Source organism: Hippoglossus hippoglossus, chromosome 21 (assembly GCF_009819705.1).
Source record: "Hippoglossus hippoglossus isolate fHipHip1 chromosome 21, fHipHip1.pri, whole genome shotgun sequence".
Lineage (NCBI taxonomy): Eukaryota > Metazoa > Chordata > Actinopteri > Pleuronectiformes > Pleuronectidae > Hippoglossus > Hippoglossus hippoglossus.
The window spans coordinates 18317908-18331344 of record NC_047171.1 but is presented as its reverse complement, the minus strand read 5'-3'; the positions used below and the strand labels follow the sequence as shown (position 1 = coordinate 18331344).

The 13437-nt window shown below is 39.6% G+C and overlaps 2 protein-coding genes across 2 annotated transcripts; one reads left to right on the top strand and one right to left on the bottom strand.

Moving 5' to 3' along the window:
• The first annotated feature begins 1306 nt into the window (after window positions 1-1306).
• On the top strand, window positions 1307-7037 carry lamp1b (lysosomal associated membrane protein 1b). The gene is made up of 6 exons (XM_034575119.1): window positions 1307-1736; window positions 3689-3879; window positions 3995-4123; window positions 4333-4399; window positions 4741-4908; window positions 5031-7037. Exons 1-6 carry the CDS (start codon window positions 1679-1681, stop codon window positions 5168-5170), a joined length of 753 nt encoding a protein of 250 aa, XP_034431010.1. The 5' UTR covers window positions 1307-1678; the 3' UTR covers window positions 5171-7037.
• A 1147-nt stretch (window positions 7038-8184) lies between these two features.
• On the bottom strand, window positions 8185-12800 carry LOC117755366 (growth hormone-regulated TBC protein 1-A-like). Its single transcript, XM_034575114.1, has 8 exons — window positions 12739-12800; window positions 12061-12206; window positions 11807-11965; window positions 11308-11432; window positions 11027-11123; window positions 9992-10164; window positions 9716-9901; window positions 8185-9158 (listed from the first exon to the last, which is right to left on the bottom strand). Exons 1-8 carry the CDS (start codon window positions 12798-12800, stop codon window positions 9057-9059), a joined length of 1050 nt encoding a protein of 349 aa, XP_034431005.1. The 3' UTR covers window positions 8185-9056.
• Between the last annotated feature and the right edge of the window lie 637 nt (window positions 12801-13437).

Genomic DNA, 13437 nt, shown 5'->3' with positions numbered 1-13437 from the left:
TGTTTGTGTTTGTGTGTTTGTGTGTGTGTGTGTGTGTGTGTGTGTGTGTGTGTGTGTAAAGGAAGAGGTTAAACACAAGACCTCAGCAGCTTTCCAAAGTATTGTGTCTCGCTCCAGTTGCACAATCACACTGATCTGTGACACCAGTGAATGAGCGTGGCAGATAACGGAGCCCTGCAGGTTAAGTTGCACAAAGAGGAGACTGCATTTTCACATGTCTTTGCAAAAATGTTCAGGGTCTTCTGAGGACTGACCTTATGGACCTTTAATAAGAAGCCTATACATCCACGCATCTGGACCCTACGTGCAACAAACAGATTGACATTTTTATTTACATCCCTATTTAATCTCTTTTTAAATATCTAAACTTAATTTAATCATAGTGGTTTTTGACAGAAAATTTAAAAAAACAGTACAGAACAACAACAACCAATATCAGACATTATGACATCCATACAAGTACATTCATACCATCTAACAGACATATATATTATGGAATGTGGTCTCTATACAGCACTACTTCATTTATAAGTAACTCAACACGAGTTTAACCTTATTCACATCAACATACAAATAATCACATTTTTGTTATGAAAAATGTCCATTGACTGTCTTCAATGTTCAGCAACTCCAAAGTAGAGCTGTTGAAACCTGAATGTCTCTCAGTGGAGCGTCTTCCTCCGCTAAGGCCCGACAGTCCCCTTCACTTCAATCAAGCTGCACCACATCACACACACTCATAGACGTCAGTTCCCTAAATGAGCCTGATTTTTGTCATGAAGATCCATTTCCCCTGGGTTGATAACGACATCAAGTTTGTTCAACTTAAAGTTTCATTAACACAACTGGTCACTTACATTTGAAATCAACCTAAAAACTATGTTTTTAAAAAATGTTTCAGAGCACCTCTATTGTAGTTGATTATACTTCTTTCTTTCAATTTTGTCTTGTAAAGCACCATATAACTTTCTTTTAAAGGTTCCATATAAATAAGGTTTATTATTATTATTATTAGTAGTAGTAGTAGTAGAACTTCTCAGCATAATGACTATTTTTACACTTTTTTGCTTTAGTAAACAAATTTGTGCATCAATTGGATCTGTGGTTTTTTTAAACATTTGCTGTTAAATCAACTTAAAAATTAAAAGTAGTAGTAAAATCTCCCCCTTAAAACACAAACCTCTAGAAAGTACTCGCCTACAGTATTTGTAGTATTTGCAGTATTTGTACTGCATGTGGTACACTATGATATTTACCCACACTCTCTTGTATAAGTTGAAATAAACAAGCTGGGGCTGACCACGTGACTTTCTGGGTGTTTCTTCTTCAGTCACATGACCCAGGGGTTCAGTCTCTGCTCCGACCACCGACGCGGCGCACAAAACTCCTGAATCCCGCAGAAATAGCTCACCACCGGCGGCTGTTACTTCACACCCGGAGCTTCAGACGTGTGCCCGAGACGTTAGCGGGGGCTCCAGACACCGACAGCGGCTCTTCGTCATCTCAACGAACCGCGGACTTTTGTTTCCCCCGCGGTTGTTGTGACGCTAACGTTAGCTTAGCCAGCTAGCATAACATCCACTCACCTAGCTAACCCGCAGCCGCGTCCTGCCCCGGCGTCCGAGCGCCTGACCAGCCGGTGAACAGCGCGAAGCAGCCGGATACAAGCCGGAGAACCATGACGCAGACCGGTGTCCAGTCGTGGAGCCTGGGAGTAACGTTACACTTGGTTTTAGGTGAGTTATCCCCGGTTTCCAGCCCCGAAGGTCACAGATAACCACAACTGAATAATATCAACACATCGCTAACACCGGTAAAACTCAGCTTTACACTGTGATAGCCTCACAGAGATGTGGGCCAGTGTCTGTGATGACTGTACTGTTTGTGTCAGTGAACATGAAGCTGAGTCAGTGTTTAACTCTGCTGAGTTCACATCTTTGTCCCCGGTCAGCCCGGTTCTCTGAGCAGTCAGTCCCTGGAGCCTTAGCCGAGTTCAGTCACTCATGAAGCGGCCAGGGTGATGTTAGCTCCCGGTCCTCGGTCTAATTACCCCCCCACTGTCCTGGCTCTCAGACAAGTGTAGGTTTAATGGTTTTTATCTAGAGCTGGTTCAGTGGTGACTAGACGAAGAGAAAACAAGCTGAAATCGCCATTTTATTTTGTCTTTTGGAATAAAACAAATGTTTATCAAAACTGTAAAAAGCCATTGTCTGGATTAATGTGGTCCAGATTTACCAAGTGTTTCTCCTTCTTCATCTAGACATGTTCCTGTGTGGACTTTGTTGAAATGCTGTAAAATCATATTTTTAACGTGTCTTAACAAATAAAACAAAGATTTCATTAATCAGAGGCTGTGTCATATAGTTTTTCTGGATTCATGGGATCAGGCTTTGTTCATCTGGAGCCAGACCATGTTGGTCTAGATGGATAATAAAGAAGAAGGGAATTTGCCAAACTCGTTTTACAAGACCTTACACAATTCAGAAACTTTCAACAATGTTCAGTATGTCAGAGGTGCTCGAGACCAGGTTTGTTGAGCCTAATTTGTGTTTTTTGCATTTAGACCCGGCCTGAATAATCTGATGTGGTCTAGAAAGGGAAAAAGGAGGTGTAATTGCAATTGGTTTTTGGTTTTCATGAATAAAATAAGTCTTAAACTCTCCTTATTAAACTAGTTCAGAATTTCCAACTCTAGTTTGTGTATTTTTTTTAGTCTAGATGAGGGGGGAAAAGTCAGAAAATCACCATTTACGTTGTCTTCACAAATAAAATGTAGGTTTTTATAAACTAGTAACCATTTAAAAAAGTCTTTTGCTTGTCTGTATTAATGTGATCAAGATTTGCCCTGTTTGGGTGAAGTGTTTATCTAGAGCCAGTCTGAACTGGTTGAGATGGATGATGTTAAAAGTGAAATCGCCATTTTAGGTTTTTATAAATAGAACAAGTTTCACAAGACGTTTTGCACATCTGAAACTGAGGTTTTAAACAATGTTCAGTATCTCACAGATACTCTGTACACACATTTGACAAGTCCTTAGTACAAAGTGTGTGTGTTTTGTACCTGGTCTAGATAAGCATGAATAAAAGCAGTGAAATTACCCTTTTTTGTTTTCACAAATAAAATAAAGATTTCACAAATCAAAGTTTAGTTCTGAGTAGATCAATAGTTGGAAAGTCTATGTATTCTGAATTGTGGTTTTTGATCTAGACCTGGTCTGATGTGGTCTAGAGGGAGTAAGGCAGTGGAATTTTACTTAATTCGTTAATAAAACAAAAGTTTTGTGAATCTGAGATTGTTTTTAAACTGATTATTTGACTAGTATATGTTAACGATGGTTGTAGTTATTTATATCTAGACCCAGATGAATAAAAAAAAAGGTGAAATATCAATTATTTTTTGTTTTATGAGTAAATATTTTTGCAAATAGGTACTTTGTATTTTATATTTTTTAATTGATTTAGATTCTTTTATAGAGATCTGTTCACAATTTTAGATTAAAATGCATTTTTCTGTTGATAACATTTTAAAAACTACAAAAAAAGTTGTCCCAATGTTTTTAAACAAAACATCTTTTCATGAAGGTTGAATATTTATGTCTTGTATTTTATAGGCATTGTCAAATAATGATTTACTTGATGATGTCACCTGTAATTTAACACCTAACTCATACCTGAATTTATTTTGTAGCTGTCGCTCTGCACCAGGGTTTTGCTACCGTTGCTCCACCTACGGTCGCCCCAACCACCGCTGCACCACACAAAGACCCCAGCAGCCCTGAAAGAGGAAACTACGTGGTGAGCAACAATGGTACCGCCTGTTTGCTGGCATCCATGGGCCTCCAGCTCAACATCAGCTTCAGCTCTTTGTCCCAGAATAAGGTATCAAATTACTCTATGTGAATACTGTATCTATATGTTTATCTGTGATGACTGTCCGTCTCTTTGCAAATGCAGACAGTCACAGGTTTTTAAATGCTTAATCTTTTATTTACAGACCGTGCAGGATATTGTGAACATTCAGCCTAACATGACAAATAGCTCTGGATCATGTGAGTCGGACAACGCCACCCTGAGGCTCACAACAGATGCACAGAAAACCAACCTCACCTTTTCCTTCACCCTGGTAAGTTACTGCATCTGCTCTCGCTGCTTTGTACGTCACAAACCCTTTGAATAAAACCAAGTGTCATTTCTCCTTTAGTCTACAGTACAACATTTAGCAGGCTTTCATTTCCATCGTACTTCCTGGAACAGCCAGTAGATGGCAGCTAGAGCATGAGGAACGGATGAGGAAGAGGCATTGACTTCTGTGATACTGTCTTATTTTTCCAGAATACCACATCCAACAAGTACCACTTGAATGACGTGTTTCTGTCCGCAGACTGGCCAGACATGAAAGGTGAGTGCACTTTACCCCCCCAGTGTAAATACAAGCTACCTTCTATCAGATGAATAAGCACATGTCCAACAGATAATGTTTATAACCGTTTTGCAATACAATTTGATAATATTATTAATATGGCACAGACGACTTTGGTAATGATTTATTGTACAGGTCTGTTCTTTCTAGTAATTTATTGATCATTTCTCAAATTTCATGGAAAGAGACAGACAGTAATCACAGATAAACATATAGATACAGGTTTATCATCTTTTCTAAGAAGTCACAGTTTTGTTTTTTTTTCCATATTGTGACATATTTCCAGGTAATAGTGTACTACCTTCTGTCCCTTGTTTCAGTGGCCGTCTCAGTGCGCAACAACAGTCTGGACTACCTGCGAGGAACCCTGGGCTTCTCCTACATGTGCCGAGAGAAGCAAACCCTGGACGTGGTCCAGACTTTGTCCATCAACATTTTCCAGGTGCAGGTGCAGCCGTTCGGTCTGACCGGAAGTCAGTTTGGAGCCGGTAAAACACATTGTTTGAGTAGATTTTCTCATTATCCGCTAAAGCGCTTTGATGATTTTGTCATTGTCTAGTAAAGTGTTAGAAACTGAATTTACTACTTTGTTTCTTCTCGCCTCACTCAGCTGAGGAATGTCAGTTGGATGAAGATGACATGTTGATCCCCATCATCGTCGGAGCAGCTTTAGCGGGTCTTGTCGTTATCGTGCTCTTGGCCTACCTCATCGGCAGGAAGAGGAGCCATGCCGGCTACCAAACCATCTGAGGTGGCTCGGCACTCTCACATCCCCCCCCCCCCGGGAGCCGGAGAGCGATAATACCCACCCATGATATTAACCACTGTTTTATGAGACTTAACACTTCACCTTGTGCCCCTCTGTCCCTGCACCCTTCATCTCTGTGTGTGCTGTTCTTTGCCCTTATCAGTAACACTAGCTGTCATCACTTTGTGAGATTGATATGTGCTTTCTGAACTGACCCACTCTTTCATTAAAAAAGGGACATTGTTTGGAGATTGAAGTGAAGTGAGGGAGAAGCAGAGGATGTTGTCAGAGGGTCCACGAGAGTCCTCAACTTGTGTTGTACTATTTATGATTTCTGTGAAAGGAAACTTTTGGGGATTTGAGGGAATTGCTACTGTAGCTTTTCTAATCCGATTCTGGGTGACCATGTTTAATGGTCTCACCCAAACGAGGTGTGATATTACAAAGGGAAGGTTTCTGGCTGTTTAACTTGATCCACTTCAGACAGTTAAGAACTGACATTTTTTTATTGAAACTCTACATTTAGGCCAAGTTTTCAGATTTTAGGGAACACACAAAAAACATGGAAACCTAATGAAAAGTGTGTGTGTGAGGAGACTCCTGTGTGGCTGTGTTATATTTAGGAATTAATTTTGTCCACTGGGATTCGTGATGAAATGCATGTCTTTCCTCCTTATAGGTACACAACACATTTTGTATGAAGATGCAGCTGCAGGCTTTGTAGGGTTGAAGGCATTTTAAGCTTTTTTTCATTTCCCATGAAGAGGTAGTTTGGCATTTTTGGAAAATAGGCTCATTTGCTTACTTGTGAGGATTTAGATGAAAAGATTTATAACCCTCTTATATTCACTAAATCTCAAGCTACAGCAAAGAGAAGGTTGGCTTAGTTTAGCATTAAGACTTGAAACAAGGCCGACTTCATGGTGCCCTGTCTGTAGAGACGTTCTTCTTGGTTGGGAGCTGTGTCTTTTGGAGTAGATGCTAGAAAGTGAACATATCAGGCTTATAACCTCCTGCACAAATCACAATTTACCAGTTTTGCACTTTGGTTCTTGTACAGATATAACAAACAAGACACAGTGGGACGTTAGTCTTAAACTTTTGGACCCCACTGTGTAACACACAACACATCAGGTGCTGATAGGTGGATATTGGTTCTTATCTCCTTGCTTCCAGTCTCTGTGCTAAGCTAAAGTAACCATCTTCGTGCTGCAGCTTCATATTCATTGCACACACGTGAATATTTCGTATATATCCCAAAGTTACGATCGTGTATATTTTGGATTCCGCCGATACAAAATCGACTCACCATGATTTGCTTAAACAATCTAAGAAGTGCTGTCGGCTTAGTGCATGAAATCGCTCAGGACATAATTGTATGGATGTAATAATATTGCTCTGTTAAAGTCCACTGGATGGTTTTGTTTGTTTGTTTAACTTGGATTTGGGCCCACTTGGGACTTTGGTTGCTGAATGGAAAGAAGTTGCACTAAAGTCCTGACACTCGGCCCCGTGTAACGGTTCAAACGGCCAAAATGCTCTGGTCAGTGTTCATCAGTGCCTTCCCAGCTGTTACGTGGGTGGTATTATAGCAAAGCCAATATTCACAGAGGTGCTCGCTCACTCATCGACACCACGCGCTGCCATTTCTGGGACATTTTCTTTGTGTCTCACGTCGCCATGTACTGTTACTAGCATTAATATGCATTGTTTGATGTTAAATGCGAAAGTTCTGTTTTTTGTTTTGTTTTTGTATGTTTCTCTTCTCCCTCATCTAAATATCCTTGTAGTGACTTGATAAGGTTTTAATGGATTCGTTTGAGCTGTTTTCTAAAGGAAAGGTCAATAAAAGTGAACAAACATGACAGTTCGACTCTTTGCTTTGCCTTCATCCAGTTACTCAGCTGTCAAACCTGTTCCTGGTCACTCTGGTTCCTGCTCAGAAGTGAAAGTTCATTATGTAAGAATAATTGTTGTATTGAAAAGTGGACATCCTTATGCTTTTAATTTATCAAATACTAAATTACAATTTTTGTTATGTAAAGAATGAGAATAGATTACGTTTCCTAAACTATTAGTTAAATCCCTGTTAAAGGTTTAGATAAAATGTAACTACAGTAAAGATTGTACGTCATTGATGTTTAAATCAGTCTCTAATAGGCTAGAACTAAAGCCAGCAGGACCATGAACTACAGTGTTTTAATAGTTAACAATTATATACACGTTGCTCATAAGAAAATGTTCCTCATGACAAATAATGTATCTGTAAACGCAGGGTGAGGAAAGTTGTTCAAAGATGTCTGACAGACATGACGTAACAGTCCTCAGGTCCCATGGAGACTGTCACGTGAGGCGAGTTCACTAAATAATTTTACAAGATTAGATATCTCTACGTTGCAGGAGTGGGGCCAGAGGGCTCTTCTCCTGCTAACCTACCTTATAGGTATTGGAATATTTGGTACAGATCACATAGACCCTGTTCAGACCTGGTGTAAACATCCACCCATAAATACTTAATGTGTGTTGAGAGCTGATCACTTACGTTTGGAGGTGGTGTGACACAGATGTGGCCACATAGTTTTTGCTGTGTCAGCACAAATCCACACATTTGAATGTCCGGTGTGAACAGACAAACTTAACGCTGTCCTCTTGTGATCGGATACAGGTCTGAACAGGAGCTTAAAGAACTAACTGGGTTAAGGCCTGGGGCCCCTTGAACAGAACCTGTTTGTTTCCAATTTTCCTCTAAAAAGAGACAAAAACTGCCATAATGTGACTACAAAGAGATTTAAAACAATTAAAGTGTCACAAAATGAACAAAAGCAAAGCAGCCACAAAGACACACAATTCCTTTTTGGCTGTGTTGTGTTTTTGTGTCTCTTTTTTTGTCTTGTAATATTTCAATTTTTTCTGAGGGTGGAGGGTCCCATTGTGTCATAATCTGTCCATGACTGTAGGTTAATTACAGTTATACAAATATCAGCTATTTATTGACATATCACATCAGAAGATTTTAATTTGTTTATTTGAAAGTGATTTATTTCACCAAATTGATCATGTACAGGTTATTGTTGCCAAGTGCCAGAGCTTTGAATTTGAAGAGATTTTACTAAATTTACAAATGTTTAACTGTCCTTACATTTTTTGGACCACAGTCTGTCCCCCTGATAAAAATATATTAAACCTGCTCCCGCTTAAAGTTTATCTAAGTTGTAGAGAGAGAAGGAATGGAAGTTCATGCCTCTTGAAATGGCGTCGGATTCTCACCTGTAGTTTCAAAGTGGAATGTTACTTTTTATTATTCAACCCCGGGTGTGGAACAGCCCAATAACCTGTTGTTTAAGATGATCAAGTTACGCTTAAATGTCCACTTTGTCTAACCTTTGTTTGGCAGAGGAATTTTTGAGGTCAATTAGGCATTAAGGAAACCTGTTCTTGTTAACAATAAAACATGTAAAACTGTGTTCCATAAATGTGGACATCACCACACCAAATTCTTAACTTTTAATTTGACTTCAAATGGTAAAATATTGGTGAAGACGGCTTTTGATTTTTTTTTTTACCATTCAAGAGGCATTGCACTAAAGGTGTTCTCTTAACAACTGTTATTCTCCACAATAATAAAAACAAATACTAGCATTTCTGTGAGTTATTGCAATACCATAAAGCATCAGGTGTATTAGTAGTAGTATCTAAACCTGCAAAAAATATTCATAAGACTGCACTGGCCAGTGAAACTCAAGGTTCAAAACGTTGCTTCAGCACATTCTGCAGATATCCAGTCTGCTGGATTAGCGTTCAAGATATCTAAAGCCGACACTACGTCCACTGGTATGTGAGTCCAATAAGCACAAAGTTCCTGACAGACGAACAGTGGATCCAAAACTTTTACGGTTGTCTCGATTCCTCCGACAGGATTTGTTGTCTGCATTTCTCTCTCAGTTTCTCAATAGTTGCCATTGAGAGACTTCCGGGTTCTGTAAATATTTTCTGTAGATAGATAGTTTGAGAGACCGTCAACAAATGGATGAGGAGGGACCTTTAATTTCTCCAAACAACTCAAACAATTCAGATTTTCATTAGTCCAGATTCTCTGTGAGATTCATTCATTATCACAGGAAATAAATGAAAGGCCCTTCTTTTAAAAAGGTCACAGCAGTGAACCAATTAAACCAAATAAATTGAAATTATTATAATAATTATTATTATTAATATTATTGTTTAGAAGAATATCTGGACGAAACAATACTTTTTGAAGAAATTACCTTGAGATTCAGAAACATGTGACAACCATTATTTTCTATTTCCTGACATTTTATACAACAAATGATCAATTAATTATGTATTCAGCAGAATATAAACATTTTATAAACTCTTAGCTGCAGCCTCAATGTATTTAACACAGGTGATTTTTTTCCCCTAAAGTTTGTCAGTGGTGGAAAGATGGCGTTGGTGTCAGAACTGTTACAAAGTATGAAGCAAGTAAACAGAAACTCCATAATTGTGATGTGAAAAGTTGTTTGGAGTCATGTTACTGCTAATCTCACCTGCATGAAGGTGTGGCAGTCCAGCGTGAAAGCTCCACATGTGATCTGTTTGAAGCACTCGCACACATCGCACAAAGAGCGCGCTCTCAGGATCTCCGGCTGGTGGTGAGTGATGAGTGTCAGAGCGACACGGAAAAGAACCTTAGAGCCTTCATAGAAAAGACAATCCCAGATGCGTAGAACCGTCTGCGAGTAAAAGGAACAAGCGAAATGTCTGTTGAATGACCTGCTTCAACATCACTGTGAGATTCTCATAGTGTCTGCCCTTTTTCTCACCTCTATTGGGAGGATATCAATGTAGAGGCAGATGAACCAGCGTGACACCACCAGGGTCCATATGCCAGGATACTGAGCCATGAGCTGTCCGACTGCAGGGGCCTTAGACTTCACCAGCTCGTCAATAACCTCCTGGTCAGTCTTCAGCCCCAACATGGCCGGGCTGTAGTAGTCTATAAAACCCCACAGTTAGATGAGCTGCATTGACACTCATTGGTCGGCTATTCAAACCCATCTCTTAGATCAGGTCTAAATGTCTCCGATTTTTTTTTCAATCTGAAATTCTTTCAAAGTGGAGTGCCACAAGGCTCAAACCTGGGTCTACTGATATTCAGTTTTTTACACTAACAAATAGGGATCATCATGAGATTCATTATGCAGATGACACAGGATGTATATTGTCACTATTAAAAATGCTTTAGCTGGCTTCATTGACTAACGAATCAGTTATGGGTGCACTTGTGGCTTGCCTAGTTAAGGGTAAACCATTTAGGCTGAGCTTATACTGCACCAACTCGGGTTCAGATCTGGCCTGGGACTTTTGCTGCTGTGTATTGCTTCTTTCTCACCAACTTTCCTGTCTCTGCACTATCGCAATTAATGAACGTTGAAAAATCAGTCAACAGTCTCATGAACTGTTTTTCAGACGACCCACAACAGTGATTATTACAAATAAATGTATTGTCTTGTTTGGATATAAGATAAATTTAGCTTATTATACCTTGATCAAATATATTTTGATATTATTGATGATCTTAATTTTCAGCTGCATATGGAAAACAACATAATTTCTTCTCTCATTTTTAAAGATAATATCTTGTCTTTCTTCCCCTTAACAGGGACATGTGGGGACCTTTTCTACTGTTGTGTGTTGCCCTCAGATAAACCCGTTGAACATATTGTCTTTAAAATATGTTTCTTTTGAACCTCATATGTATCCCACCTTTGCTTTATCTCTCTGGCTATATTGAAAATATCAGAGGAAGTTTGCAGGGACATTAATTGTGTGTGTGAGGAATAAAGAAAATGCTCAACCTGGAAGTATTCTGCCCAGAAGTGCATCCATGAGCCAGAAGGATTTCTCTTCATCTTTGGTGATGATGATGAGGTAGCCTACAATGAAGTTCATTCCCTGGAATAAACAAACAACACTGTGTCCTTAGAGATAGTTTGTGGCAATGTGTCACCTTTATGAGTAACAAAAGTTATTTACACTGTCTTTATTTATTTAGCTCTCACGTTGCATCTTGAGCTAATAGCTGGGACTACAGTAAACAGTCAGTCCTGTTCTTTATGTAAACAGAAATTTTTCTCACCTGACAGTACCCCACTGTTTTATTATGGTGTCCATACGCCAGCAGCACATTGTACAGCGCCCTCTGCAGGCCGGGCTCGGCTTTGCTCTGGAAGAGGACGTTGTTCGGAAAGGTCCTGTTAATATCTACCAAAAAAAAGAATATTATTTCCCAATTATTTTGTGATCTAAAGTTTTATTGAAACCGACCAGAGGCGCTATCCATACATTTTAACATCGATTTAAAGAATAATAACACTGAACGCCACAATAACAACAATGAGAGTGACAACAGAAAAGGAAATAAATTAAAATAAATTAAAATAAATTAAAATGTTTCAATAAATAGTTGAGATTGTCACAACTACAAATTATATAGGTTATTTGCCAAAGTGCAGAACAGGCCAATTATTAAGGTAACAATAATATTTATCAATTTAACTAGACTTACGTGTTTAATAAGGTTGAGTTGTGTATAGGTTCTTTTTGTAAAGAAGGTTGCAATAACAGTTTAGTCTCACCTGTTTGAATGGTTTCCTTCAGCTTGGGGTCATGCTCCGCGGCCAGCAGGGACTGGTAATGACCCGGGTTACTCTCCAGTCGTTCCTGGGCACCACTTGCCGCCATCCAGATACTGGCCCGGTGCTCATTGGGAACTCCTTTACGCACGTACCTCTTCACTTCCAAAACACATTTTATAATCCCATCACACAACCACAGAGCGACAGAGCTACACCACAACTAAACAGTGGTGTGTTTGAATGTGTGTTTGTACCTGTCAGGTTCTTCTCCACGTGAGGTTTCTCCTCAAGGAGCTTGGACCATCTCATGGATCTTCTGTTGAGGACAGCCACGTACTCATCCATCATCTCCTTGTAGGATTCAAAATCATGATGTATCTCAAAGCCGTAGGGGTCAATCCTGCAGGGGGCAAATCCACATCCAACCAAAAGCTTACACAAATTAATACAAAAAACTGATGAATGCTATGAAGAAAGAATCAACAGCGGGGTCACCTTCCTCCCCCACCCTTCTTTCCTTCTCTTTTCTTTCTCGCCTGATGACAGACACTTCAACAGCTAGAGCTGGGTAGGGTTTCTGCTGCAGGGAGATCAAATACCCAACGTGGATGACGAGTGAGTTTTAAGTTACTTTCAAGTGGGATTATAGCAAGGAGCAAAATTCAAGCCTGTTTCACATAACAACACAAAGCTGAGATATTTCTGATAATCCTGGAAGCTGCTGTACAGGCCTGTCGAGTGGGATTATAGGAGCAGGGAGACAAATTCAAAACAGTACAGAACTATATTTCTGATAAGTCTGGTAGAAAGTGTACAAGTTTCTTTTAAGTAAAAAGTAAATCAGGAAAGTGAGGAAGGAAGGAAACAAACATAATTTATCAACCATTTGAAAAACGTAATAAATAAAAGGACACATGGAGTCAGAGTCTTACCTCTCACTGCCAGTACTGCATGTTAAAGGCTGAGCGGCGTTTCCTTGAGCTTCCCTCTCCATCGTGCTGCAGGTACAGAAGTTCACCGAGGCTAGAAACAACCAGCACGGTGGAGGTTATTTCATTTTTACCACCGGCTGCTGTCAAGGTAAATAACAAAGCGACCTGAGTTTCCAATGTCTCATCTTACAGCACTCGCCCTCTGAGAGGAGGGGCCGGGTTAGGAAACACCCAGGTGACCGCCACAGGTACCTGATGGATTTGCATACAAAACAACTGAAGGAAGAGAATCAGAAGTGTTGGCTCTTGTTCTCTTGCATGTCCCAGTCCATAATGATGAATAGTAGTAGATCCGATTACAGTGGTGTAAATGATCGTATCAGCATCATGTTATGTTTATGTTTCCGCCCTGTCACTTTGTTTGGAAGTTTGGAGGTTAGTAAAGAAGACTAAGCAAAACCCACTGGACAGATTACCGCAAAACTTTAATGCAGGGATGCGTTATAGGTCTGGGAAGAATCCTTGACAGGTTCAATGTGTAAGATTAGGTGAAAGAGATCTATTGGCAGAAATTGAATTTAAAATAATCTAAGTGATGTTTTCACTAGTGTGTGATCATCTAAATTGTAGGAATTATTTTCTATACCATAGAATGGGCCCTTTATATTTAAATACTTTATATTTACATCGGAGCGGATC

Coding starts and splice junctions, on each gene's coding strand:
- lamp1b (XM_034575119.1), top strand. CDS start 1,679: ATGACGCAGACCGGTGTCCAGTCGTGGAGCCTGGGAGTAACGTTACAC. Junction 1,737..3,688: donor AACGTTACACTTGGTTTTAG/GTGAGTTATCCC, acceptor TTTATTTTGTAG/CTGTCGCTCTGCACCAGGGT. Junction 4,124..4,332: donor TCACCTTTTCCTTCACCCTG/GTAAGTTACTGC, acceptor TTATTTTTCCAG/AATACCACATCCAACAAGTA.
- LOC117755366 (XM_034575114.1), bottom strand. CDS start 12,800: ATGGAGAGGGAAGCTCAAGGAAACGCCGCTCAGCCTTTAACATGCAGT. Junction 10,165..11,026: donor TCTGGGCAGAATACTTCCAG/GTTGAGCATTTT, acceptor GGGGTTTTATAG/ACTACTACAGCCCGGCCATG. Junction 9,902..9,991: donor TTGATATCCTCCCAATAGAG/GTGAGAAAAAGG, acceptor TTTTACTCGCAG/ACGGTTCTACGCATCTGGGA.